The following is a 27537-nucleotide window of genomic DNA, read 5'->3' on the forward strand; positions in this document are numbered from 1 at the left end:
AAGTGCAGAGGAGCGGGGAGGGGAGTAGCGCGGGGAGGGGGGCTTTGTGGGAGGATGGACAAGTGCAGCACAAGGAAACAGGAAAGCAAAAAGTAGTGCAGCCAACGGGTGGCAAGTGCGAGTGTTAGGAGTGCAGACAGCAAGTGTCTAATAAGTGCAGGAGAGGGGACTGTAGGGTTACAGATACAGACCATAAGTGCAGGGGGGGTATGCAACCAGACAGGCACGGACCTGGGCCCGAGTTAAGAGGGTTGCCAGGTGACCAGTGGATGTAACGGGCAGGAGATCAGCAGGGGAGAAAGAGAAGTCAGAGGCAAAGAGGAAGGTCTTGAGGTGCTTCCAGAACCAGAGATAGTTCTGCTCAAGTATCAGAGAGGTAGGAAGGCAGTTTCCCAAGGGAGGCACCAGCCGAAGAAAGATCTGCCCCCAACTCGTTGCTTGAAGTGACCGACCGTCAAGCAGTTGGAGGAGCGAAGATCTGAAATAGGAAGATATTTCATTGGAGAGAGTTGGAGGTATTGCAGTTCCAGGCCCAAGAAAGCCTTGTGGACAATGTAGAGGGCCTTGAACTTGATCCTTGCCACCACTGAAGATCCAAGAGCCAATGAAGATATTGCAGTGCTGGAGAGATACGATCCCCAGTCTTGAGGCCAAGGACAAGTCTCGCAGTCCTGTTCTGGATGAGTTGTAGAGGACTTACAGTAGAGGCAGGTAGATTTAGAAAGACTGTTGCAGTAGTCCAGCCTAGAGAGAACCAAGAGATAACCAGAGCCCTGGAGACAGTCTTGTTCCAAATACTCCTAGTGGTGGTCCCAAGGGTGTTCCTGGAGTTGGTCAAGGAGGTATTGTTGAAGTTTCTTTGGGCAGGGCATAGGGTGGCCTACAAGGTCTTGATCCTACCAAAGGAGGAGGGGGGATTTTGGGGGAGTGGGGCTCCCTGATCTCTGGACATACTATAGAGCAGCCCAGTTTCGGGTCATGGTAGACCATCTCAACCCGCTCACCGAGCAGCAGTGGATGTTAATGGACAATGCTGTCCTGGCCACTGTTTCATTGGGGTATTGGCTGTGGGTTCCCAAGATGCGCATCACGAAGAGGGTGCTACAACACCCAATACTGGTGGTCCTGTGGTCTCCTTGGAGGGAAGGGGGGAGAGCAGGTGGCTCACTACGTGGCCATCACCGATAAGCTCTATTTGGGCCCCACCTTTGCGTGACAGGGTTGAGGAACCCTTGGCTTTTCAATTGTCGTATGAAGGGGGGCTAAGCAGGGCAGGGCCAATGATGGGATTTCGTGCCACTACTGAGACTAGAGGAATACTTGCAGGTTGTGAGGCTATCGGTGATCAGCTACTTATAATTAAAGTGAGCCTTATTGGAGGACCAGTGGGGTGAAAACCTGCAAAGAGATTTGAAAGATTTTGAGCGTATCCCGATTGCTCGAGGGGGCTCATTGCCTGGTTGTATAAGGTTATGTTATTGGCAGAGCTGAGGGACCCTGCCCTCGGCCAGGAACAAGTGGGGACTAGAACTGGGGAAAGAGACGATGCTCAGTGGGCACTGATGTGCAAGAGTATCACGCTCAATGATGTCACTGCAATATAGGCACCACGCTCTTGGGTTGTTGCATGGGGTGGCATTATAAACCCACAGTATTAGCCAAAAAGTGTGGGGGGTGTGACACCCAATGTTTGAAGTGTCCTCTGGAGCAGGGGGACTACTTTCAAATGTGGTGGGGGTGCCCTAGGGTACAAGCCTACAGGAAGGAGGTCTTAGCATGGAACAAGGGGGTTGACAGAAATATATCATCGTGGCTTCTTTTTGGACTGGGGTTGGAGGAGGAAGGTAATGAAATGGAGGCGGGGAACATGGTGTGGGTCATGTTAGTGGCTGCTAGGTGTTTAGCCCATCGGTCGAAGAACCCACATCTCCAGCCAAAAAAAGAAAAGTGGGTGGCAAAGGTCAGGGCTATCTATGACATTTCTAACACCTTCGAGACGAATCCCAGTCCAACGTTGAAGGCTTGTGGGTCCCCTTTTTTGAGAAGTACGGCCAATGACCAGCACGGGAAGTGATGGGTCTTCAGGGGCTTGCTGCAAGAGTTTCTTGAAAGGGTGCCTTGCATGGTCAGTATCTGTCGATGGTGGAACGGGGGGACAGGGGGGATTCAGTTGTGTAACCAGCCTGGAAGCCGTGGGACTGTCAGGAGGGGAGGGGACTATTCCTTGTAGAAATGTTACTACCAAAGTGCACTGCGGACTGCTACACAGGGGGGGGATGGGGTGGAAGGGGTCAGGGCACTCTGGGTCAGTGGAAAGGGGGGGTTATTTTGCATCACTGAAAATATTAATAAAGTTCAATTTGGAAGAAAAGAAAATATTGCTAAGTTAATTTACACTCCACCTGGGATTAGTCCCATTGTATGGGAAATATTAAGTTTACATTTCAGTTGGAGATTAAGGCCTTAACTAATTTTCATAGAACACATGGTGAGCATAGTTTGCGTCCACTCAGTGCATACAGTAAGAAAATTACACTTGCTGTGCTATATAGCGTTGACTTGTGGGCTTTCAATTGTGAACGAAGGCTTAAGCTCACGTAAAGACTTACCGTGAACTGCTCTCAGCCTAGCCAAATCCATACAGAGGACTTTATTGGATTTTTCCTTAACACTACTCTGCTCCTTACCTACGTTCAGTGCAGCCAGGTATTTTAAAATACCAACTACATACGAGTTCTCTTATAGCTTGCACTAAAGAAGAAGGAACAAGTTACTTACCTGTAACTGTTGTTCTCCAGCATGGGTCTGGCATGGATTCACATGCTCATGAATATTCCCCGTCAGTCTGGGAATCCTCGGTAAAAAATAAATCAGTATCAGTTTAGTTTCTGATCTGTCTTTCTTTGTAGTAACCAATCACTGATCTCTGGGTCATACTGCCCCCAGCCAATGACTGCCCTCTCCCTAAACCCCTCCCCTGGCAGCCATCCTCAGATTTGGTAGCACGTAAAGTGGCAGTATGACCAAGTGAAGAGCCGCAGAGGGGAAGGAGGGAGGGTTCGCATGTGAATCCATGCCAGACCCATGCTGGAGAACAACAGTTAAAGGTAAGTAACTTGTTCCTTCTCCAGCATGGGGTCTGGCATGGATTCACATGCTCATGAATATAAGAATACATAGCAGTATACACATGCACAACCACGGGAGGTGGCAACAGGCTCAACATTAAGCAATACAACACTCAACATTAAGCATCTCTTACCTCCGCACCAGGCGCACCTTAAGCGAACAGGTTGCGCAGCACTGCTTGGCCGACCCTGGACTCCTCCCCGAGTCCCGATCTACGCAGTAGAATCTTGTGAAGGTGTGCGTCGACCTCCACGTAGCAGCCCTGCAGATGTCCAGCAGGGGCACACCAGACATGAACGCCGTGGCAGCAGCGATCGCTCTGGTCGAATGGGCTCTCGGACGGCCGGGCAGCGGTCGGTTTACCAACCGGTGACAGTGCGTGATGCAGCCGGAGAGCAATCTGGAAATGGAAGCCTTCGAGAGACCCTTCCCTTGATTCACAGGTCCAAAGTTCACAAACAGCTGTGATGTCTTCCGAAAACTCTTCGTGGGGTCCACGTAGAACTTCAGCGCTCTAGCTACGTCCAGCGAGTGCAGAGTCCTCTCGGACTGCAACGAAGGTGACGGGAAGAAAACTGGCAACACCAATGGCTCGTTGAGGTGGAAGTCCGACTGCACCTTGGGCATAAATGAGGGGTGTGTCCTCAGCACCACCCTCGCGGCGTGAAAAGTCAAGTATGTAGGATTGCAAGATAGGGCCTGGATCTCTCCCACTCGTCGTGCGGAGGTGATGGCCACGCAAATTGCTGTCTTCCACGACAGGAACTTCAATGGCGCCTAATGCATAGGCTCGAATGCCCACCCCCCCCCCCCCCCCATGAGCCTGGTCAGCACCACGTTGAGTTCCCACGCCAGGGCAGGGGCCTTCACCGGCAGGAACGATCGGAATAGTCCCTTCATAAATTCCTTCACCAGGCGATGAGACCACAAGGACGCCCGTCCTGTAGTTCTGGTGTATCGGGAGATGGCAGCCAGATGTATCTTGGAGGCGTGAGCCAGTCCAGCTTTTGCCAGCGACAGTAGGTACGGCAATACTTGAGGGGCCGTAACCCGCAGAGGGTTAATCTTCTGTGCATGGCACCAGACAGAGAACCTCTTCCACTTCTGTCCATAGCACTTGAGAGTTGAGGACACCCTGGCTTTTGCAAGAACCTCTCTGGAGAATACGATATCCCGGCTGACTGCAAACTCTAATGCTGCAGGAGCCAAGCCTGCAAGTTCAGCGACTCCGGGTCGTGATGAAGAATGGCGCCTCCTTCTCTGGAGAGAAGATCCGCGTCCGTCGCCAGCTTGATAGGTGGGGATGCTGACAAGTCCAGAAGGTCCGGGAACCAGATCTGTCTCGGCCACGCCGGTGCGACGAGGATCATCCTGCACCTGGACCTCTTGAGCTGGTTGATGAGACTGAGTAGCAACGGCAACGGAGGGAACGTGTACAAGAACAGGCCGTCCCAAGGGAAAGCATCGCCCATGCTCCTCGGCTGTATGAACCTGCTGGCGAACCTCTGGCACTGGAGTTCGTCGCGAACAGGTCGATCTGGGGTTTGCCCCATCGTTGAAAGAACTGATGCACCTGGACCTGGCATAGTTCCCACTCGTGGCACGAGTGCAGCTCCCTACTGAGTGAGTCGGCGATGGTGTTTTTTTATTCCTGCCAGGTGGAAGGGAACCAGAAACATCCCCTGGGATACAGCCCAGTGTCACAGATCCTGGGCCTCCTTGGACAGGGCTGGGGATCTGGTGCCTCCCTGCTTCCGGATGTAGAACATTGTGGTGGTGTTGTCGGTGAATATCCTCACCACTTTGTCCTTGAGGGACGGAAGGAACGATTTGAGCGCCCAGAACACTGCTCGTAGCTCCAGGATGTTGATGTTGAGAGACCTCTCCTCCGGGAGCCAGAGGCCTCTTGCATGGAGATCTCCGGTGTGGGCCCCCCATCCCTCCAGGGAGGCGCCCGTCTCACCGTCTCCCGATACGCCGGGGTCTGAAACTCCATGCCTGCCGTGAGGTGCGCACGGGTACCCCACCATAGAATCGCCCGACGGAACTCATCGTCGAGCGGGATCCTGTCTTCGAAGCTGCCCGCCGCTTGAATCCAGCGGGAGTCGAGGAACTCTTGTAGCGGACGCATCCGAAGTCTGCAAAGGGGCACAAGGTAGATGCATGAGGACATCATCCCGAAGAGGGACTTGATGGACCTCACCCTGGTCACGTCCGTGGCTAACAGGCGTTGCACCTTGCCCAAAATGCCCTTCGTCCTTTCTTCCGACGGAGATGCCAATCGCTCCACTGTATCGAGCTTCACTCCCAAAAACAGTGCCACCTGCGAAGGAACCAGGTGGGATTTGGGGCAGTTGATGGTAAATCCCAGTTCCGTGAGCAGGCGGACGGTCCTCGCCATGTGTTCGACAAGTTCTCTTGACCTTGCACGGATTAGCCAGTCGTCCAGGTAGGGGTAGACATGGATCCCCTGCAGGCGCAGCCGCGCCGCCACTGGTGCGAGGCACTTGGTGAACACCCTGGGTGCCGACTTCAATCCGAACGGCAGGGCTCTGAATTTGTAGTGACGCTCCTGGACTACGAATCTGAGGAACTGTGGGGATGTGGCAGTAAGCATCCTCCAGGTCCAACGACGATAAGAAGTCGCCCTCCTCCAGCTGTCCTAGCTCGTGCTGGAGGGTGACCATCCTGAATTTCTGTGCCTTGATGTACTTGTTTAACCGACGCAGGTCCAGGATGGGGCGCCAACCGCCTGTCTTTTCTGACGAGGAAGTACCTTGAGTATACTCCGGAGCCTCTTGGGGACGAGCTCGATGGCACCTTTCTTGAGCATCGCCCTTACCTCCAACAGCAGTTGAGGGATGCAATTCTCCTTCCTGGCCATGGGAGGAATGAGAGGACACTTCTTTTGAAATTCTAGCGAGTGTCCGTGGGCCAGGGTGTCCAGCACCCAACGGTCGGTGGAGATGGACTCCCACACGCTGACGAACTGTCAGCCGGCCTCCCACCGGGGTGCTTCGGTGGGCCCCCCCCGACACTACGGCCGGTTCAGTCCTGCTTGGAAGAGGCCTTGCCGCCTTGGCCTCCTCGACGATGGCAAGACCCTCCTTGCTTGCCGCAGCCTCTGTAGGCCTCCTGGGACGAAGAGCGGGCCGCCAGGCGGTACATAGAAGAGCCACCGATGGATCCTTGGAGGCTCCCTGTCTGCCTCGGAGCTCCGAAAGGGCCGCCATTGCTGAAGGACTCCTAGAGCTCAGGCTGTCTCTGTCGGTCTTGATGGCCTGGAGGGACTCATTCACAGTCTTCCCAAACTGGTTGTTGCTGTCGAACGGCATGTCCAACACACTGGTCTGGACGTCCTGGCGAAAGTCCGTCACCTTGAGCCATCGTCGAAGGCAAACCCTGTTGCCCAGCTGGTGAAATCCGGTATCGCAAAGTCCGTTGCCACCGTTATGACGTGATCCGACGCCACCTCACCTTCCTGCAGAATCTGTAGGGCCTCCGCCCTCTTGTCCGGTAGGAGGTCTAGCAGGGGAGCCATCTTGAACCAAAGCTCTCCGTCGTAACGGGCCACAATCGCTAAGGCATTGGCCACCTTAATCGTAGTCGTCGCCGCCGACATGACTCGTCATCCCATGGAGTCCAACTTCTTGCCCTCGGTGTCCGGCGGGGAAGTGGAAGTTGAAGCTGCCGCACCCGCCGCTTCATTCTTGGCCGCTGCCTAGACGACTGAGTCCGGCGTAGGCTGGGCCCTGAGGCACAAGGGGGCGGCATCGGGGACCCGGTACTTCTTCTCGTACCTCTCCCTTTTGGCGGGTGTCGTGGAAGGGTTCTTCAGGATAGCCAGCCCCTTGTCCCAGATGTCGAGCAACGTTGCCGCGAGGGCCGTCTTTCTCTTGGCCTCCCGTCGTTGGTAAAGAAAGCCTTCCTTTTTCTGTTCCTCAGGGCAGAGCTGGAAGAGCTCCGATGCCCTGGCTATCATGGCGTGGAAAGATCCAATTTTGTCAGGCGGGGAGGGGGATGAAGGAATGTCCCTTGTATCATCGCCGTCGTCCGTCCCCGTCGCTGTATCATCCCGAGGGTCCGGCGAGGGGGATGAGGGGTCCACAGGCCTCGTGGGCACGAAGGGCGGTGCGGGGTGGACTCTCCTCCGCTTGTTCGGAGGGCTTCCCGACGGTCCTGGTTCTGGATCCTCCGTCAGGGTCCGTGGTAACCTCGTCCTTATCTCAGTACATAAGGATTGGATTGCCAACAACACGGCCACCGAACTATCCTGGGGCTCGGGCAATGGCTGCGACGGGCGGGATGGCTGCTCGATCGTCGCCGCCATCTTCGATCACATCAGCAGGAACCTTCCCGTGGGATCGAACAGTCTCGAACCTCTCGTTGAGGCCTTTCACGGTTTCCACCGGATCCTCCTCGGAGGCTGAATCCGAGTCCGGAATGGCCACCGTCCCCCCCTCTTTTTCCACCGGGGTCTTCACGGGGGGTCTTAACGATGGGCTGGAAAGAGGATTCCCTCCGCGGTGGCAGGGAAACTCTGGGCCCAGAGGCAGCCTCCACTGGTGTAGTCTGCCGGCTTCACCAGGGCCGCTGCGACAACCTCGATAGAGGCCTTTGCCGGGTCAATCAAGGCCCTCACCACCTTAGGTGCATCCTGGGCCTTTGCTTTGGGGGGGGTGGGGGGGGTCATCGCCTCGCTCCCCCTCGGCTCCCTTCGATATCGACCGGGGACTCTCCAGAAGCTTACCCGGGTTATCGGACTTCCTCTTCCCCGAACCAGAGCGCTGGCTTGTGGTTGATCGTGCCGGGGAAGTCGCGCCCTGCTTGGCAGCCGAAGAGCCCGACCTTTCGGCGCCCCCGGACTCGCGGTGCTTGGCCTTCTGTTGGGCCCCCATTGCTGGGGCGCCCTCACAGGACTTAGAAGACCGCTCAGACTTTTTCTTCGCCTTCTTACCTGCTGTGCCCTTCTCCAGCCAGGCGGCGAGGCAGGAACAACTATCTTGCTTGGTCCGTTCAGACAGGTTCTTGCAGAACGCACAGTCCTTCTCCACGTGCGTCTTGTCCTCATGAAGGCAGTAGAGACATCTCGAATGCTCCTCCTCCTTGAAAACATTTTGCAATCCGCATCCCGGGCAGCTCCTGAACAGCTTGGATCCGGGAGTCGAGCTTCCTTTGTCCTGGGCCATGCAACTTTGAGGTAGGCCTCAGATCTTCTGGAACCTCCAAGAAGTGTAACTCGACGAAAACCTCACCCTTGAGTCGCGTAGAAGAATTCCGAAACGGGTCCCTGTTATCGGAAGTGGTAACGGTGGCGCTTGAGGCAGTAAAAGCTCGAGAGCTAAAGCACGAGGACTCCCAACACTTGAACGTGCAGTAAAAATCTGAGGATGGCTGCCAGGGGAGGGGCTTAGGGAGAGGGCAGTCATTGGCTGGGGGCAGTATGACCCAGAGATCAGTGATTGGTTACTAAGAGACAAATCGGAAACAAAACTGATACTGATTTTTTCTTTACCGAGGATTCCCAGCCTGACAGGGAATATTCATATTCATGAGCATGTGAATCCATGCCCGACCCCATGCTGGAGAACTGGAAATTAATATTAATGGTATGGAGAGTAACCAAGTGGAATCTTGAATTTAAAAAAATGCTTTATTAGCCAAGAATTATCACTTGGCTGAAGGGGTTCTCCTTGCCAATAAATCTCATTCTAAGGAATATTTAAAATTCCTGACTTATCTTGGCCAGTGTCTAATCTATAGAGAATCCTTCTCTCGCCCATAAGCATAGCAGTTATATGTTTATATTACATGTTACCTTTTTGTGATTAGAGTTTGGAGAGTTAGAGGAATGAAAGGCCTCAGACTTGGTAATAATGTGGATCATTGTGAAACCATGAAATATTTAATGTTATATTCTGCATGTATTTATACACGGAAGACATTTTTGTTACCGAAAATAACTGATGAACAGAGAAATTAAAATGCTCTGAGGATACCGACATTTTAAGCTGAATTGTATTGCTGCCCAATTATTGCATTGAACAAATGGACATTTGGAAGATCTATTTATATCAAGTTTGTAAAAAAGGTTGCCTTTGTAACCATACTATATGAAATAAAAAAGTAACTATCTTGTTACAAACCCTAGGAAAATAATTTCTTTTAAAACATTTTCATCCTTAACACGGGGCGGGGTGAGGTGAAAATAAGGCGGGGACATACTTAGCGACATGACTAGATGAGAACAGGAGCTGATATTGTGTGAATAAAGGTGGAAACAAGCCCCGATACATACAAGTAGATGATACAATGATGATACATTCAAGTTACATGCTGTACGAGGCAAGAGTTTACTAGAAGAGCTTGGCCAAACTAAGCATCTGCCCTCAAGCTTACATCAAGAAAGCAGTTCAACGAATGCATGTGGGCGAAGACCAGGTCAACAGAAATAAACAAGGACATGTGTAAATCAAATTTAGCGTACTTTGCTCTTGTACAGTAAGCATGAGCCCATTCCAGCCAGCAGTTATGTAAAAAGAACGAAAAAGGAAAGCATGCAAACCAGTAGGCAATACAGCAACAAACCTTTAATTGACTTTGTGGATTAGTGAGTAATTCCAGAAAACAGGACTTAAATACATTTCTGGTCACCTTCTACTAAGATGCTAGTGGGATAAGTTCAACTCCAGGTGTTGTCTACAACTATTACTTGACAAATTACAGTAGCAAAGTACATGTTGTAGAAAACCAAACCTCCAAGACAAACCGACAGTGAAGTTTTGGGTCTTGGTCCAAAAGCATAGAGTACTAGTCTACTTAATTGGCAATTTTCCTTCAACATCCTTTGCTTTTTCGCAGGTTGTTTCTACCCAATGCTCTCATATCCTCCAAGAGCGCATGTTAGGGAGAATTCGCAGAAATATGCTAATTCCCCTCTACCTTAGAGACCCCCCCCCCCAAGCACTTTTGCTGGACTTTAGGACTTTTCATTTTTATCCTGGAGAGAGCAAGACCTTTTTCCCACTCATTTATTTTTCATTGATTTGAACACTTTCTTTTGATTTTGGAGTCTGACAAACTCAATATACATCATTTTACATTGTGTCACACAGCACCTTCAGTGCAGTGACACAGGGACGTCTTCCAGATTTCCCAAAGGTTTAAATACCTTCTCTTGGATAAACTGCTGCTTCCAAGAGCAATGAAGTGAAATTGACTTTACGTACATTTTGTAACTTTCTAGACGCAGCACACACCATCTTACAATAGGGTGCGGGAGGGGTTACTTAGTATCCCCTTAGTCTAGTTTCTCATGTAACATTTTTATGTTACCCTTTCTACAATTAATGTCTGGTGGCAGTCGTTTACTTTTTTCTACCTTTGTGAGTTTCTACCGCAGACTGCAATTGCAGCTGCAGTGAAGCACCCATGGGTGCCCATTTTGTCAAAATGGCCCTGGCTGTCTTTTCTCGCCATTTCTTGCTGGAAAGGTCCTTCTTGAGATGTACTCTGCGCGCCAGACTAGGTTTGGTCCCTTTGTTAGTTTGGTCTTTGGCGGGATTCACCTGTGAAGCCCACCTCTGGCTCCAGCGTGTATGGCAGGGCAGGAAGCGAGGGTGGTGCCTGAAAATCCCTGTGCTTAGTCTCTTTGGTTATAGGAATGCACCCAAAAGGTGAGATTGGCCTGCTGCTGCCCTCGGACAATAGCCACCCTGCTGTGTGATTGACAGCTATGCTGCGAATGAATGGGAGAAACCTGCATAAAAGTCCTTTTGCTTGGAAGGCAGAGTAGACCACTGGACGAAGGAATCCGAAGAACAACTTGGAAGAGATGCTTGCTGCAACTCCTGGACCGTTGGTTTGGCCGGTGAAGTCCTGTTGAAGCTCCAAATTCACTGCGACTAGGGAAGCCCTGCGAAGGACGACTTCTCCCCTTGGTTTGGTGGGACCAATCGACCCAAAGACAAACTCATCTAGAAATCCTCTCAGAGCTGGCTGTACTTCCATTGCTGCTGCAGGAATCCAGAATCGAGTGTCTCGTCTTTAAGTCGGACTCGAGCTCCAGGAAGATCCTCCAGACTCCCATGAAGCAGGACTGGCCGAGCCTGAGCCACCTCAACAGAGTGCTGGACCCCAGATGCAAGGAAAGTCCACAAGGTATCCGAGAACCGCAGTGGTGTCATTTGCGAGAAGCTGAAACCGTGAAGTGATGCTGATCTGAAGTTTGTCCATTGCTGCTGCCGACCTTCAATTCGTAGTGCAGGAGTCCCCAGACTTTCTCCCTCTTGTCCCCACAACTGAGGCCCAGGAACAACAGGATCTGCCATACTACAACTGGAACAGAAGCCAGCTGTAACCAATTTCTTCAGAACCAAGGTACTGTAAACTAAAGGGCACTTACCTCTTGTGTAGCCTTCCTAGCTCTCAGATGAGACTTGTCTTGGTCGCTTTTGCAGAGTTCTTTGCAGCTTCATCCCCGACAAGTCTCCCAGCTTGTGGCCCAACAGTGATTTCATTTTCTACAAAGATTTCTAAAACATTGTGCAAGACTTTACTTACCTTCAAGAAGTGCTTCAGCTCACCTAGACTTTTGCTCGATTGACATTGGCTGTCCTGGCTCCCTGAAAGACTCCATCCTCTGACTTTGTGCTTTAACTAATCCCTCAACAAAAGTCACACATTCCATAATTGTGTAGCTGTAAAAGGGTTAATTTGCTTTGCATTGGGGGTTCAAAAAGTACTTGTCAACCATTGTTTTCTTCCCTCATCTTTTCCTTTTGATACTAACCTCGGTATTCCTCTAAATGTGCCATTGATATATCGAGGTCCACAGTGTCCTAGTTATTTAATTCACCTCGGGGTGTAGGAAGTATCTGCGTGCCATCCCAAATGGGCATCTACTGATTTATTGAAACAGTGTATTTTTGAAGTATATCATTGTGGTACATATCTTGCTACTTTCTATCTAATGAAGGCTTATTCAACCAACTTAAATTAATAAATAATTTTTTAATCAAGAAGTGTAAGTGTTTATTTGGATACTTGTCACTGAATCTCTATGTTCTAACCCTACAGCTCACATGGACCCCTCTTGAGATAAGCCTGGCTGCTCAGTCACTCTACCAACCTGTGTAGTACATGCTTATACCAAAGGTTGGGTTAACTATTGCCAAGAGGACAAGGCTGGTGCAGTCACCCACAGGATACTGCATACAATCTTGCCTAACACATGTCTTCTGCTCAAAGTGCTTCTGTCACAAGCAGCACAAGTATAATTACACTGGTGGCTCAAACACATGGGAGCTTGGAATTGAAAAGCCATATTAGCTCAGCTGTGCACTTTGTGAAAGACACAAGCATGTCAGTTTGGGGCGCATGCCGTGTGTCAGTGTCCTGGGTAGGAAATGGTCCCAGGCAGAATTGGAGCTGCACGTAAAATGCTTGCAGCACTTTGCAAGTTCTTTTGCTGTTCAATTCCGGTTCATGTATCTAGTGAACTACCTTATGGACTACAGAAAGACCTTCCAAAGGGAATGACAATGCGTCCCCCATGCTCCCCTGCTGGGGGAAACATGCTGGCAAACCTCTGGCACATGGTCACCGTTGCAAACATGTCGATCTGGGGATTGCCCCATTTGCGGAACAGATTCTCCACCAGGTCCAGCCAAAGCTCCCACTCGTGGCACGAGCTAAGTTCCCTGCTCAGAGTCGGCGACCATGTTCTTGACTCCTGCCAGATGAAATCGGATGAGAAACATCCCCTGAGCGACAGCCCAATGCCATAAGTCCTGCGCTTCTTTGGAGAGCGGTGGGGACATGGTGCCCCCTGCTTTCTGATGTAAAACATTGTGGTGGTATTGTCTGTGAAGACCTGCACTACCTTGCCCTTGAGGGACGGCAAGAACGATTAGAGGGACCAAAAGACTACCCGTAGCTCCAGCACATTGATGTGCAACGTCTTGGGCTCCGGCAGCCAAGGGCCTCTGGCTTAAAGACTTCCGGTGTGGGCTCCCCATCCCTCCAGGGAGGAATCCGTCGTTACAGTCTCTTCATATGGTGGGGCCTAGAAATCCGCACCTCCTGTCAAAAATGAGAGTGCACACCCCACCACCTTATCGCCCGATAGAACCCCCTGTTGAGCGATCTGGCCATGGAAGCTTCCGGACACCTAAATCCAACGGGCATCGAGGAACTGCTGTAGTGGCCGCATCCACAGCCTGCAGAGTCGGATGAGATAAATGCATGACATCATGCCGAGCAGAAACTTGATGGCCCTCAATGTGGCAATCTTCAGAGCGAGCAGCCGTTGCACCTTGCCCAGGATGACTGCCACTCTCTCCTCAAACGGTGATGCCTGGCATGACACTGTGTTGAGCCGGGATCCCAGAAATAGCTCGTCCTTCGATGGAGTCAAGCAGGACTTTGCTTAATACACAGAGAACTCCAGGTCCATCAGTAGGCGGATGGTCCTCGCCGGGTGGTCAATGGCGATGCTCCTTGAGCTGGCCCAGATGAGCCAATCATCCAAGGGTATACGTGGATCCCTTGCAGTCGCCGATGTGCCGCCACTGGGACCAGCCACTTTGTGAAGACCCTTGGCGCTGACTTCAATCCAAAGGGAAGGGCCCTGAATTGGTAATGCTTCCTCTGAACAGTGAAACTTGCGGTGACCCTTGTGAATTGGCGCGTGGAAGTACGCATCCTCCAGGTCCAAAGATGACAGAAAGTCTCCCTCTTCTAGCTCTCTGAGCCCGTGTTGAAGAGTGACCATTCAGAACTCCTGGGACTTTATGAAACGGGAAGTTTAGACAGAAAATTATGGATTTTGCTCGAAGGCAGCACCTCCCACCCCTTTGAAAGAAATGGTTAAAATGGTGTATCCCACTGCGTACTCCAAGACAGTCGGGGACTAAGTTCTTGACCTTTGCGCTTTGGATATCTAGCACTGTTCATAGATCTTCTGTCATCTTCCATACAGGCCATCTTTTCAAATCCACAGCGCAATCGAGCTCTGTAAAGAGCTCAAAAATTGTCCTCTTGGCAAAAACATGTTAGGGAGAATTCTCAGAAATGTGCTAATTCCCTTCTATCTTAGAGACCCCCAGCACTTTTTACTGGACTTTATGTTTAATTTCTAACCTGGAGAGAGTGAGACCTTTTTCCAACAGTCTTGTATTTTTCTGTGATTTGGACTCTGTTTCTTTTGACTTTGGAGTCTGACAAACTACATAGGCATCATCTTTACATTGTGACAGACTGCAATGACACAGAGAAGTCTTAGATTTCCCAAAGGTTTAAATACCTTCTCTTGGTGAAACTACTGTTTGCAAGAGCAGTGAAGTGAAATTGACTTTACTTATATTTTGTAACTTTCTAGGCCCAACACACACTATCTTACCATAGGAGGAGTTACTTAGTATCCCCTTTTTTCGAATGGATTGTGTCCTCCAACGTATTCCTCATCTTTGATAATCACGTCCAGCTTTGGCTGCTTCAGAAAAATGTTCTCAGCAGAGGGCGCCGTGCGTCGAGTCAATATCCCTCGAAGTCCTCCATTGAGGGTGACGTCATCAGGTATATAAGTAGCACGTGCTGCGCCCGTTGGCCTCAGTTCAGTTTTTACGCAAACGTGTTTGCTTGGGAGACTCGCCGTGCCTCGTTAGTCAGACTGAATCAACACTTCATTCAACCAGGTTCAAGTACCACAAGTGGGTAATAAGGACACCAGCAACAAAAGCTTTTGTGTCCCCGTTCTGCTGTATGTGATTACTGAAACACATCAGCATTGATAAGTGTAGCATCGCCACACACCAGGACTTATCTGACTGGTTTCCATTTTTGTTCTACAGTATGATGTAGACTATTCTACACAGCATCTCAGTTCATACAATGAGGAACCCTGATCCCAAGCTGTAAACTTCCATATTTCATACCTACACCACTTAGACTGGAACTTTTGTTTCGTTGCTGGAATTGTTTTCCGCTTGGCATATGAAGACGTGGATTCTCAGATCGTGTGCCCTGGTGCACTAGGATATGAACACATAGGATCTCGTCTGTATACTTTTTGTCCCTGTTCCGATGAAGGCTGACCTAATTGCCGCTACTCAAGATAGCCCAAAGGCCTAAACACAGTGGTGTTGACACATTTGTTATATTCATCCTGTTATTTGTACACACTTGTGTATTTTGCATTGCAATTACTTGATCATTTTGTGGTGTCACTCTCTACAATGATAAATATGGAATATAATTGCCTATTTGTAAAATGAATGATTGATGCTTGTTTTCTTTGCATTATGTGCATACTTCTGCTCACATGTTGTATGTATTTTTGAGTATCCTATGCTCATCTCAATTAGCTGTAGTTAATCTTAGCTACTTTTATATGTATGAATTTGAATTAAAGTAGCGGTCAGAATTTTAGCACGTTGTGTACACTGACTTTTGATCTGGTGTTGAGTGGGGTTACTTATGTCCCTGCTCATTTGTGCTCATTATAATTGTCCCTCCCTGGCAAGGCATTAACCAGGCGCCCATTGTTTAAACTCAGGACACCAGTAACTAACTCCTAGAAGTTGGAGAAATATACGATATCAAGGACCACATTGACACACCTTAGCCCCTGTGCTGGCTGACTTCTGCAGCCACTCCTTCGTCACAAGAGTCTTCCCCTCCTCTACACCCCCCACCCCCCAAAGCACTCCCTTGTGCACCATCTTGTTAAGCAACCCACAGCCAACCCCTCATGCCCGGCTAACTATCGCCCAATCTCCATCAATCCTTTCCTGGGCAGACTCCTGGAAAAACTGCTCATCTCTCAGCTTCATCTTCACACAGAATCTCTTGGTTGTCTCAATGGTCATCAGTCTGGCGTCAGAGCTGCCAGAAGCACGGAACTGTTCTACTGAACATCCGTGAAGACCTGCTCTCTAACCTCGATTCCAACACCGCCGGAGTCCTCATCTTACTTGATCTCTCTTCTGCCTTTGGCATGGTCAATCATGCCATCCTGCTCAACCATCTCCACGATACATGTGCATCACCAGTCAGGCACTGGCTTGGCTGACCTCTTTCCTGTCCGATCGACCCTCCCAGGTCCAACTTGGGTCCTTCCTCGCCTCCATCTCTACCTGGGGTGTTCCCCAGGTGTCTAACCTCTCTCCCTGGCTGTTCAACCAATACCCGACTCTTCTTGCCCACTGCATTGCCGCTCTCTGCCCCAACTTTCAGTGCTATGCGGATGACGCACCCAATTTTCAGGCTCCCTTCTCCCTCTCTCATCTCCGATTGTCTGTCCGCCATCCAGGAGTGGTGTGCCGCCAAGGAACTCTGCCTTAATGCCAGTAAGATAGAGATTCTCCTCATCGGCACACCTGTTCCTTCCTTTCCTGTCACTGTCTGGCCGACCGCTTGGCCCTCTTCCTGCTCCCACCTGTGAGGCTAAAAACCTGTGTGTCATCTTTGGCTCCACACTCCACCTCTCCTCAAATCTGATGTCTCTAAGAAGTCACACTACCAGCTGCACCTCCTCAGAGGTATTCTTCCTTTCTTCTCCTTTCCCCAGAAGCTCACTGTCTCCGGAGCTCTGGTTCTCTCTAGGGTGGACTACTGCAACAGCCTCTTCCTAAATCTGCCTGCTTCGACACTCCTCCCTCTGCAACAGAGCAGGACTGCGAGACTTGTCCTTGACCTCAAGCCCAGTGATCGCATCTATCCAGCACTGAAATCTCTACACTGGCTCCCAGTGGTTGCGAGGATTAAGTTCAAACCCCTCTGCATTGTCCACAAGGCCTTCTGTGTCCTGGGGCCTCAATACCTTCAACTTTCTTCCTAAATATCTTCCAAAATATCTTCCTTCGCGAGCTCTTCGCTCATCCGCCTCCAACTCCCTCAAGGTCAGTCGATTCTCCAAGCAACGAGTTGGTGGTAGATCTACTTCGGCTGGGGACTCCCTCTGGAACAGCCTCCCTGAAACTCGAGCACCATCTCCGGTTCCGGAAGCACCTCAAAACCTTCATATTTGCTTCTGCTTTCTCTCCTCTCCCCTGCTGAACCTGCACGGGTCACCTGGCTACACCCTCTGATCTCGGGCCCAGGTCCCCTCCCTCGCCAATTGCATCCCTGCACTACCTACCTGGCATCCCCTGCACCTGGGGACTTTTTTCTGTATCCCTACGCCCCCTACCAGCACTTGACACCGGATGTCTGCACCTATCCTTGCACTTGCCACCAGCTGGCTGCACTTTTTCTTATTGCTTTTTATTTATACAATTTTTGTTACTATCGTTCCCATGTACTGCACTGCCCCCGCCCCCTGCACTTTTCCCCTTCCCCTGCACTTGCACGAGCACAACGTCACATGGCCTAGGAAGATCGTTGTCTCGGTCTTCCTCTGTTCCCCTCCATTGCCTCGTCGCACCTTGAAACACCATGATATGGCATTTATAACGCACCTATACACATCATACAAGGCACTATATAAAATCATCCAATTATTATGTTTATCCTATGTAAGATTATGCTGCTGAAATGCAGTACCTCATTGGCAAAGGCCAAGAGCCATTCAAGCCTGAGGTGCCCCATGCCTCTTGATGGCAGCTAGCAGTCTACAGCAACAATCTCTCTTAAATGTCTGGGTTCGTACACCAAAGTCATAAACGCAATTCCACTATGGGAACCTTCAAAAATAAAATATTAGATTACACGTATAGCATGGGCCTTTTCACACTGCTGCCAGCGATTAACTGAATTTGAATGGCAATGTTGACAACCATGTAAAGTAAATGAACTGCTATAGTTTGACAAATACATTGTATAGACTGCTTTTTCAATTATTTTGTATTTACTCACTTTTGTGATCCCTGAGACAACTGCTTTGTCCACGTTCCCCAGTCCTTGGTCTTGTGTACGACATACTTCCTGTGACCACTCTGCACAGCGGTGATGAGCCCAGCAGTGACCTAGAAAGGAAACATTTTAAAAAGGCATTGCAATGAAAGAGGGGAAGCGGAACTGCCATTCAAAGTCAAATAAGCAACTAAAATGAACTTTGTAACAAAAAAACATACCCAGGCATTTTTTTAAAGGAAGCAATAGAGATTTGTCAATGGTTGTTTATTGGTCATGTTCTCTTGAGCGGATGCGGAAACCGATTTTCAGCAACATAAGTGCCCAAACTTATATAAATCATGGTTTATAAAAGTGAGTCTTCCGATTTACAACCAAACAGGTTAACACTATTATACTATTTCACTCAAACAATATCTACTTAAATATCTATTATGCGAAAGCATTACAGTAGATTCTAAAATACAAAATTAATGAAGTCAGATGTATTCATCCATGAAGTCTTTGTTAACATTATTTCTCATAACTAGACTATTGTAAAGTGCATTATTTTAACACATGTCTGTCCAATTCCCATTACACTGCAAAGGCTGTGGTTCTTGAGTTTAAAAAAAAGCAGTAAAAAGGATACGCTGTAGTTTACATGCTTTCAATCGCCATAACTACAGTTAACAATTTTGTCTGCTGCGAGACAATTCTGTTACTTTCCATCATTGAATCTTATTTAGATAAGTCACAAAAACTAAAACTTTTTTGTTTAGCAACACTTTTTTCATTCTTTTAGTCTGTGGATCAAGAAGTTCTCAGAGCGGTCTGTCTATATCAAGTCCATTCCCTCAAATGACCCAAAACTTCACTAATCTTATGCTGACTTTTGTGATGTCAGCATCCAGACAGGTGAGGGGAATAGAGCAGGAGTTAGGGAGTGGGGTACTGTGGCAGATATCCATGAGTTTAAATGTAATTTGAAATGTCAAAGTAATCCTATTGCACGATCAATCCACAATTGCAACTGTGGTGGAGAATTTGGTTTATTCCTCCGTTTGTCGCATTATTTCTTATTTTGGTTACTGATTTACAGCAGATTGTCATGTTCACTAACAGATTAAAAAATGTTTTCCACCACAGAATCAGCGTTTTATTTCAAACTGCCTTTTACTCCTAATGCATATTTTGACAAATAGAAAATGAAGTATAAGCAAAAGTAGTTTCTCATGTTATTGCAGTATTCCACTTATCAACGTTTTGCTTCTGCTTTTTCTTTTAGGACAAAAGTAACAATGCGTCCTCAGATGAAGTACAGTCTGCATATCAGACACATCTATATGCATAATTTCTGGTCTTCATAATTTGCTATGGTTCTACTTTTCTCAGATGTGTGCTCCTCAAGGTACATGCAGACTAATCTTGAAGGAAACAGACACTGACTCTGCTAAGGTTGTGTGCACCTGGAAAAATCAAATTTACCTGTTGCAGAGAAAAGGCGAAAGGGGAAGATTTATGGGCACCAAAAATCTTCAATTTTAGAATGTTGGAAGACGCAATCCAGAAGGTTAGGCATGGTAGAACATTATTAGCGTTCCATCCCAAATATTAAAATACTTAAGAGTAGTATTTTTTTTAAAATAAATGCATTATATAGCTCTTAACTATATCCTTTTCAGCTAGGCAGATATTTTCCTCAAACACTTCTCAGTAAACCTCCTGTCGGCTTTACTTAATGTAATGTGTTTTTTTATATAGCAACATTTCTGATATTTTGATGGCTTCTTGGCTAAACCTACAGGGTCCCCAACCAGCATAATCCTCTCTACAAAAAAGCACAACAATGTTTTCCCCACTGATTGTTTGCAGACTTCCCCCAAAAAAGATGCACAACGCGACAGGACTAGACTCAAGGAGGCATCCACTATGCTTCTAAACATTCTATTGGAAACCTCAGACATACTGTTATAACTTATTTTAGAGCAGGATAGGGCTACTCATTGAACAGCAACTGGCTGACCTCTGAGCTTTAAGAGCTGCAGAACGAACTGGAGAAAATAAAAACCTTATTCATGCCCATTTTCAAAATTCCATGAGCAGAAGCAAACAGAAATATGCCACGAAGGAATAATGCGCTCTAGCTAAATTGACACTTTTGAACATGCCCGGGATGCTGGTTGTCACTGTGCAAAATGTTCTCTACTCAAGACTGTTGAGTCAGTCCCGCAAGATACTGAGGTGTTTTCTACTAATCGCAAATTCTTCATGAATAAAATGTTCAGTTTCAAGTTAAAGGGTCGCTCCTAATCTTGCCCTACTGTCGACCAAACCCCTTTTCCCACAGTTCTGCTTTTCAGGCCATTTTAGATTACTTTGCCATATCACTTGTCCTCAACTTCTTCCCTCTCGTGGTCAAAAGAATTCCACTTCTGTCTCACTTACAAAAGACTATAATGATATTTTAGCAAAGAGGTTCTCTCACCAGCATATGGTTCCTATCACTTAAAGACTGTCCCTTTTACCCATTTATGTAAGACACAATTGCTGGATCCCACCTTACTCCACATTCTGCTCTTATAATGCAAGTCTACCCTACCCCCTCCCCCCTCAAAATGGTAGTCCGATGAAATGTACTGAAGCCTGCCACATGATTTAAATAATTCTCCCCTAAATTCCTTACAGTCATCAATTGGTGCTTGGCAACCTAGTCATTGTACAAAGGTAATAAGAATTCATACAAAGAAGTCTACTCCAGTGCTGCGCCCCTGCAGTTACTGCGCCTTTAGGTGCACACAAAATCCTGACTCCCATTAGTGAGCCCAAACAGAGCATGGGTTGCAGGGGTGTCCCCCGCTCCTCTTGGCCGCAGTAACCAGAGTCCGGGGTTGCGTGGGTGTCCCCCGCTTACTGTAATGGTAAGCGGGAAATAAGTTTTAAAAAAAAGGACCCTGTGGCGTCAGTAACAACCCATGCAAGTGGGAGGAACTGACGCCCCAGGTTCGGAAAAGAAAAAAGTGGATGGTGTTGGGGAAAGCGGGTATGGGGATGCAGGGCACAGTGATCTATATTACCACTGCGTCACGCCATAATCGGAGTCAACAATTTAATAGTCGACATTATGGGCAGCGCAGTGATCACAGATTTGGTAATAACAGTCGCAACATACTTTGGCCTACTCGAGTACCAGCTCAATTTCTTGCAAAAAGTAGCTCGTAGAGTGACTGCATGCCTGGAAAATAAGAATCACTCCTTTCTGCCAATAGCTATACTGTCTGCATAAAAGAGCACAAACAATGAAAAATCCTAAGGCTCAAATTGAAACCCTAATGCAAACTGAACAGAACGTTCCCTCTGGCTGCCATCTGGGCTTGGAAACCCCCATTGTTGAGGAATCCCTTCTTTCAAGTTTATTTTCCCAAGAGACAGATTACTTCCCCCACCTCCTGTGGTGGGCCTACAAAACACAAATAGAAGGCAGATGAAATAAAGCAGGCCTCAAAATTAGCACTAGCCACAGCTAAACTAACTTTTGGTGAGTAAGAAAAGGCGTGTTGTGCGCATGAGGAGGTTTCCAGGGTATAGGGAATATGCCGGGCTAGTAGATTGTAAAATATGTTCAGCCATGGTCCAAGGATTATCTAAAAACTAACCTTCAGGAATGATGTAAGCAAACAGTGTCAGGATGTGCCCAATAATAAGGTGTCAGGGTCCTTAATTAAGCTAAGCCTACACTTCCTTTGTGGACTAAAGTGATATACTCCTTCGGCTGCAGTCTCCCCAGAGTGCTTTTCAGGATGTTCTCAAAGGAAAGGTTTAGGAAAAAGCCAATGGGAACTTTGGATTATTTCTAACAGACTAGAAACCAAGTGTTTCCCACTGGTAAAAGTTACCAGGGTAAGCCAAACTAAGCTTTGAGGGATCTTCCCCTGGGGGGATAACAGTTCCAGGATTGTGGGGGCACATCTCAAACCACTCTCTGCCGGGGCGGGTGGTGGGCGGTCCACTGTCTCCAGCAGCTGCCAACTACTGGGGGGGGCTCCACAGTCTCCAACAGCCCTCTACCGGGCGGCTCCAGTCATCTCTTGGCGCCCATTGTCTCCAAGCGCCTTCAGGTCACAGGGCTTTATAGCACCTAGCCACTTCGTTGCTCATGTCATTCACAGGGATATAGAATATCAAGCCGATTCTTTCCCACAGGGATATAAAATATCCTGCTGCTTCTTTCCCACAAGTCATCACTTAAATACTGCACCCAGCTCGCCATTTTTTAATCCACCGAGCATGATCGTCCCTGGTCCACTTTTTCCTGATAAGGGGTTCCTTGTGGCCTATTTAACTAAGGGATACAGTGCCATTGCCACAATTAAGAGCCATGGCTAACCAGTAGTTCCATTCCCTTCATGATTTGGAGGGGGTCCAGCTCCTAGGACCTTTCCACCCGCTCAGCAATTGGGTCAGCATGCCCAGTACCTCCAAAATCGCTTGAATTTCAGTGCCAGTACTAGGCTCTCCTAAGTGTTATGCTTCGCCCTCCCACTTAGTGATACTAGCTCCAGAAAATCTGCTTTTCCTTCATTCTACTACTCCATATTTGCCTACTCCTCCTACTGCCGGCTTTACTGTAATCCCGAACCATGTATAAGCCCTTCATTTCCTTTGTCTCACACCCCTCAGCCCCTAGGTCTTATGCTGTTCGATGTGTCTGGGGTCTTCCCATTGCACTGTTCTTCCAGATTGCCTGCTTTTCTCAGTCTATCCAGAGGTCCTTTGTTTCCCGAACATTTAGCAGCCATCTTGTTACTCAACTCTGTGCAGTCTCTGCACTGCTCCACATGGCAGGTGCTTTTGATACTGCACTCACCAGAGACTACTTCTGGTATGGTTTGGACAAATGTTTGCAGGAATCCTTGTTCACAAGAGTGAGTCCACAGTAGTTTACTTCGCTGCCAGCTTCACCTTTTCACAGTAAGGATGCCCTTGCAGCTGGCATACAGGTTTTGTTTATTGTGTGCGCCAGACCCGAGGGTATCAGGGCGCAGACGATAAGAAGGCGTACAGCTTAGTTACAAAGGTTGGGGAACATAGTTCCAACAAATTTACCTCATAGTTACAGTAGTTGAGGATCAGGTAAAGTGGACATACAAATGACATCAAATCATAGATAGCATACATACTAGGTAGATATCGTGACTGTTGTCTAGCGTGGAATATAGGATACATAGATGCATGCATACAAAAAATGTATTTGTACATGTGGAAGATAACATGGTGAGGCATGTAGGGAGTTACTTATCCTTCTCTATGAGCCATTTGATCAGATTCTGCCTGAATTTGGTGAACGTTTGGTCTGATCTTAGTGTGTGTGGTAGGGAATTCTATAGTTGTGCCGACCTGACTGGGAAGCTATAACTTCCAATAGTGGATAGTTTGAAGCGTGGCACTTGACAGTTGGAATTGGCTATTCTCGAGTGTTTGTGATTGAGGTGTTTCTGGAGAATATTTCTGTTAGGCAGCGAGGAACTTTATTATTTACGCATTTGTAGATGAGGGAGGCAGTTTTTAGGCAGATTTTTTCCTGTGTAGATAGCCATATGTGTGTTTCCTTCTTATTTCAGATGTGTGTTCTTTTCTTGGAATGCTTAGGGCCGCTCTGGGTGCATTATTTTGGAGTATCAATCATATAAGCCTGTATTGCATATTTTGTATATACTATAACTATGTAAAATATGTAAGTCTTTATTGTATACATTGTATATTTGTATCTTGTAACTTGTAACCATGTAAGCCTTGCATCTTCCTAGTGCTGCGCCATGTTACTTACGGGTCTGGTGCGCATAATAAGTGAACAAACAGTGTATTTTAAGCCCTGATGTACAAGGCATTACAATCAAGTTTTGATAAAATAAGGGCTCTATATAGGATCAGGCAGCTGTTAGCCGATACAAATTGTTTTCCAGCTCTTATTAATTTGCATGTGTATGCTGTAGATGAGGCCAGGGTGTTTACCTGTTTGGTAAATGATAAGGTTGAGTCTATGCGCCTTGAGATCATACCAATGATTGCGCCTTGAGATCATACCAATGATACATAAGGTGCTATATAAATGCAAAGTAACATAACATAAGTAAAAACCTACGGTTTTCTTTGGCGACTTTAATAATGTTCCCGTCGATGATGAAAGAAGAGTAGTCAGGGCTAAGTTTGGTAATGTGAGATGCAGTGCCAAGGATAATTAGCTCTGTTCTGTCATCGTTCAGGCAGAGGCACCACTACCACTGAGTTTTGACTCTGGCCGCATTGCTTTCCATAGTAGTTTGTTTATCAAGACATTTAACAGTTATTTCGCAGTTTTTTATCCCTGGCCTGCCTCTCACTTTAGTGTTCGGGCAGCCTCTGCACACTGGCAGGACTGACAGCTAAACATAGGCAGCAAAATGCTTCACCCCATAGTGGACCATTCCACCATCTGAGCTTGCAAACCTAAATAATTGGAGGGCATCACAGTGTCATTCACCAGTAAACCTCATGGGGTTTGATTTCCAGAAAAAAACCAAATTTGCAATTTGTAAAATTTCTTAGTTTTGCCTGAAGTGCGTGGAACTAAACCCATACCAAAATGATATCTACTACAGCAAAATACCATCCATTGCTCTTATTTCGAAGCATGTTGAAGGCATATGAATTTATGTTTGGACAAGTAGGTGGTATAACAAAATAGGAAAGGATCTCTAAAGTAAACAATTTTACAATATTTCGCATTTTAAGTGGTCAAATAAAGCACACAATTATGGATAATTGCGCACTGGCTTACCTGTAGGCTCGAATAAGGCTTGGACATCAACATCATCTGGCAGGCCAACTTGTGAAAGCTCATCCCAAAATTTGCTGGTAGTCTCCTCTGGTGAAGTTTGAGAGCTTATACTTGTACAAGACACTGTGCTTTGTTGAGAAGATTTTGGTCTGTCGTGGAGAGAACATAATTGCACATTACTCTTTTTGCCCACTTACTGACCAGTTATGAATTTCAATGATTTCTAGCACACAAAGCAAAAATAGTAGAATGATGGCCTAAGAACAGATCTATGCAATTCACTGCACATAAGGATTCAGGTACTGGATAAACCAATACAAGCCAATTAATATTGTATGGTTTGCTCTTATTTCGATAAAAACGTCCACCACCAAACCATCTGCCCTTATGATATATTTTATTTACATTGCGCCCATACACAAGTGTTTCAGGGCGAGGGAGGGTACAAGAGGACAAAAACAACAATCTTACTAGGCCCAGTGACATTGAGAACGCGCAAGTGCAGGGGAGGGGGGGAAGGGCAGGAGTGGAAAGTGCTCAACACAAGCTCATAACAGGTAGCGCGACCAGCGGGTGGTAAGCGCATGACTAAAGCGCAGACAATGGGTGTCTAATAAGTGAGGGGACTGTAGGGTTGCAGATACAGACCCAAGGGCAAGGGTTGCCAGGAGGCAGTGCGGGTAAGCAGCAGGTGGGGAAGGGATCTGTGCCCGAAATCACAGGGTAGCCAGATGTCCAATGCAGAAACAGATAGATCCGCAGGGGAGAGGAAGAGAGAAGGCAGAAGCAAACAGGAAGGTCCGGAGGAGCTTCCGGAACCAAAGATGGTTCTCCTCAAGTTTCAGATAGGCAGGGAGGCTGTTCCAGAGGGAGGCTCCAGCCGAAGAAAGATCTACCACCAACTCGTTGCTTGGAGAAGCAACAGTTGGAGGAGCGAAGAGCACAACTAGGAAGGTATTTCCGAAGGGAGAGTTGAAGGTATTGCGGACCCAGGCCCCAGAAGACCTCGTGGACAATGCCAAGAGTCTTGAACCTAATCATTGCAGCCACTGGGAGCCAATGAAGAGGTTTCAGTACATGAGAGATCCGATCCCTGGGCTTGAGACCGAGGACAAGTCTTGCAGTCTTGTTCTGGATGAGTTGCAGAGGGTGGATGTAGTTGCAGGCAGATTTTGAAAGAGGCTGTTGCGGTAGTCCAGCCTAGAGAGAAGCAATGCCCTAGAGACAGTGAGCTTCTGGGGGAAAGAGGAAAGGAAGAATAACTGAGAAGGTGCAGTTGGAAGTTTGACTTAGAGATGTCAGATGTGCGGAGAAAAGGAAAGCGTGGAGTTGAAGATGACCCTGAGGTTCTTAACCTCACAGGTGGGAGCAGGGAAAGGGTCAAGGGAGGCTGGCCAGAGTGCCAGGAAAGGAAGGTACAGGAGTGCCAATGAGGATCTCTGGCATATTGGCGTCAAGGCAGAGTTCTTGCGCCTTAAAACACTTGTATAGGCGTGTTATAAATGCCATGTCATATACATCATGTCAGTGGGGGCAAACCACTCCTGGATTGCAGACAAGATGAGAGGAAGAGGAGGTGGCTGAGGGGCGCTTGAAAATGAGCAGAGTGTCATCTGCATAGCACTGAATGTTGGAGCAGAGAGCTGCAATGCAGTGGTTAAGGGGTGCCAGGTATTGGTTGAAAAGCCAGGGAGAGAGGTTAGACCTCTGCGGAACACCACAAGTAGGTGTTCAGAACAAACAAATAGGACCTCCGTCTGCCTTGTCCTTTCCACCCAGTGGTCCGTTAGAATGGCATGTACATAGTACTGCAGGCCAGACAGGGTGTTTACGACAATTTCCCATGTGGCCATGTTCACCAGTCTACACTTCCTGGGGGTGGTCATTGTTACCCTCAACATCCCCAAGGAATCCAGGTAACAGCCACCCTTTACACTACCAGGGATTTTGCATCTATGGGTCTTCCATAAACATTACAGCTGCAGGGGTTTTCGCAACATGTTTTTCAGACATACTTTAGACACTGAACCAATTGAAGGAAGTATTTCTGTAACATTCTGCGTTTATTTTAGAGAGTCCATGGTTCATTTTCTTCCTATATGTCTGGTCACTTTGCCAGTCAGTAAACGTTACTTGAAGCCTTTAGTTAGGCACAACCGCAGAGGCCTTGTTAATTATGTACCAATTCTTGTGATGTTTTAGCAGTACGCTCCACACGTAAATATCTTACCTGGGCATGGAGAACAAGGCAGAAAAGGATAAGCGGGGGTTAGTCTATTATTATAGACCTTATTCTCTTGATTGGGAAATTTCGCTGTCGGCAGTTTCCAGATGTTAACAGGATGATTCCAGGTGTCAGATCGGTACTCATGTTTTCATTACGATTTGTTGCAATCTAGAGGTTTTATTCTTTATCAAGATTTAGTATTTTTTCTTGCATTTGAATGTGATTTTGAATGTGGTTTTAATTCTTTTACAAACTGCATGAATGTTAATGTGTGCTTTTGTGGCACTGTATGTCGAAATAAAGCACTGAATGTGCATTCGTATTTGTGCTACTTGTCCATGCCCCAATAAGGAAACTGCTGTGATTGGTTGGCCATCTTCAGAGCAAAGGGTCACATTACAGCCTTCACCTTTACTTACAAAAAGTGCTCAATATATAGGCTGCATCCCTGAAAATATCTGTAGAGTAAGTTAATATACTATGCACATTGTATTCCAGATTTAGATGATAAAAAGGGAAAGGAGCAACTAGT

At 47.7% G+C, this 27537-nt stretch overlaps 1 protein-coding gene across 7 annotated transcripts in view; it reads right to left on the reverse strand.

Moving 5' to 3' along the window:
* KMT2C (lysine methyltransferase 2C) overlaps window positions 1–27537 on the reverse strand; it is a 2745351-nt gene that overhangs the window by 2521337 nt on the left and 196477 nt on the right. For all 7 annotated transcript variants that reach the window (XM_069647923.1, XM_069647922.1, XM_069647921.1 and 4 more), the window contains exons 5-6: window positions 24779–24927; window positions 17986–18095 (exon numbers count right to left, since the gene is read on the reverse strand). In XM_069647923.1, the coding sequence (XP_069504024.1) occupies window positions 17986–18095; window positions 24779–24927 (259 nt within the window). The remainder of the gene's footprint in view (window positions 1–17985; window positions 18096–24778; window positions 24928–27537) is intronic.

The sequence above is a fragment of the Ambystoma mexicanum genome, chromosome 2q (genome assembly GCF_040938575.1).
Source record: "Ambystoma mexicanum isolate Mex_15411 chromosome 2q, UKY_AmexF1_1, whole genome shotgun sequence".
NCBI classification, from domain to species: domain Eukaryota; kingdom Metazoa; phylum Chordata; class Amphibia; order Caudata; family Ambystomatidae; genus Ambystoma; species Ambystoma mexicanum.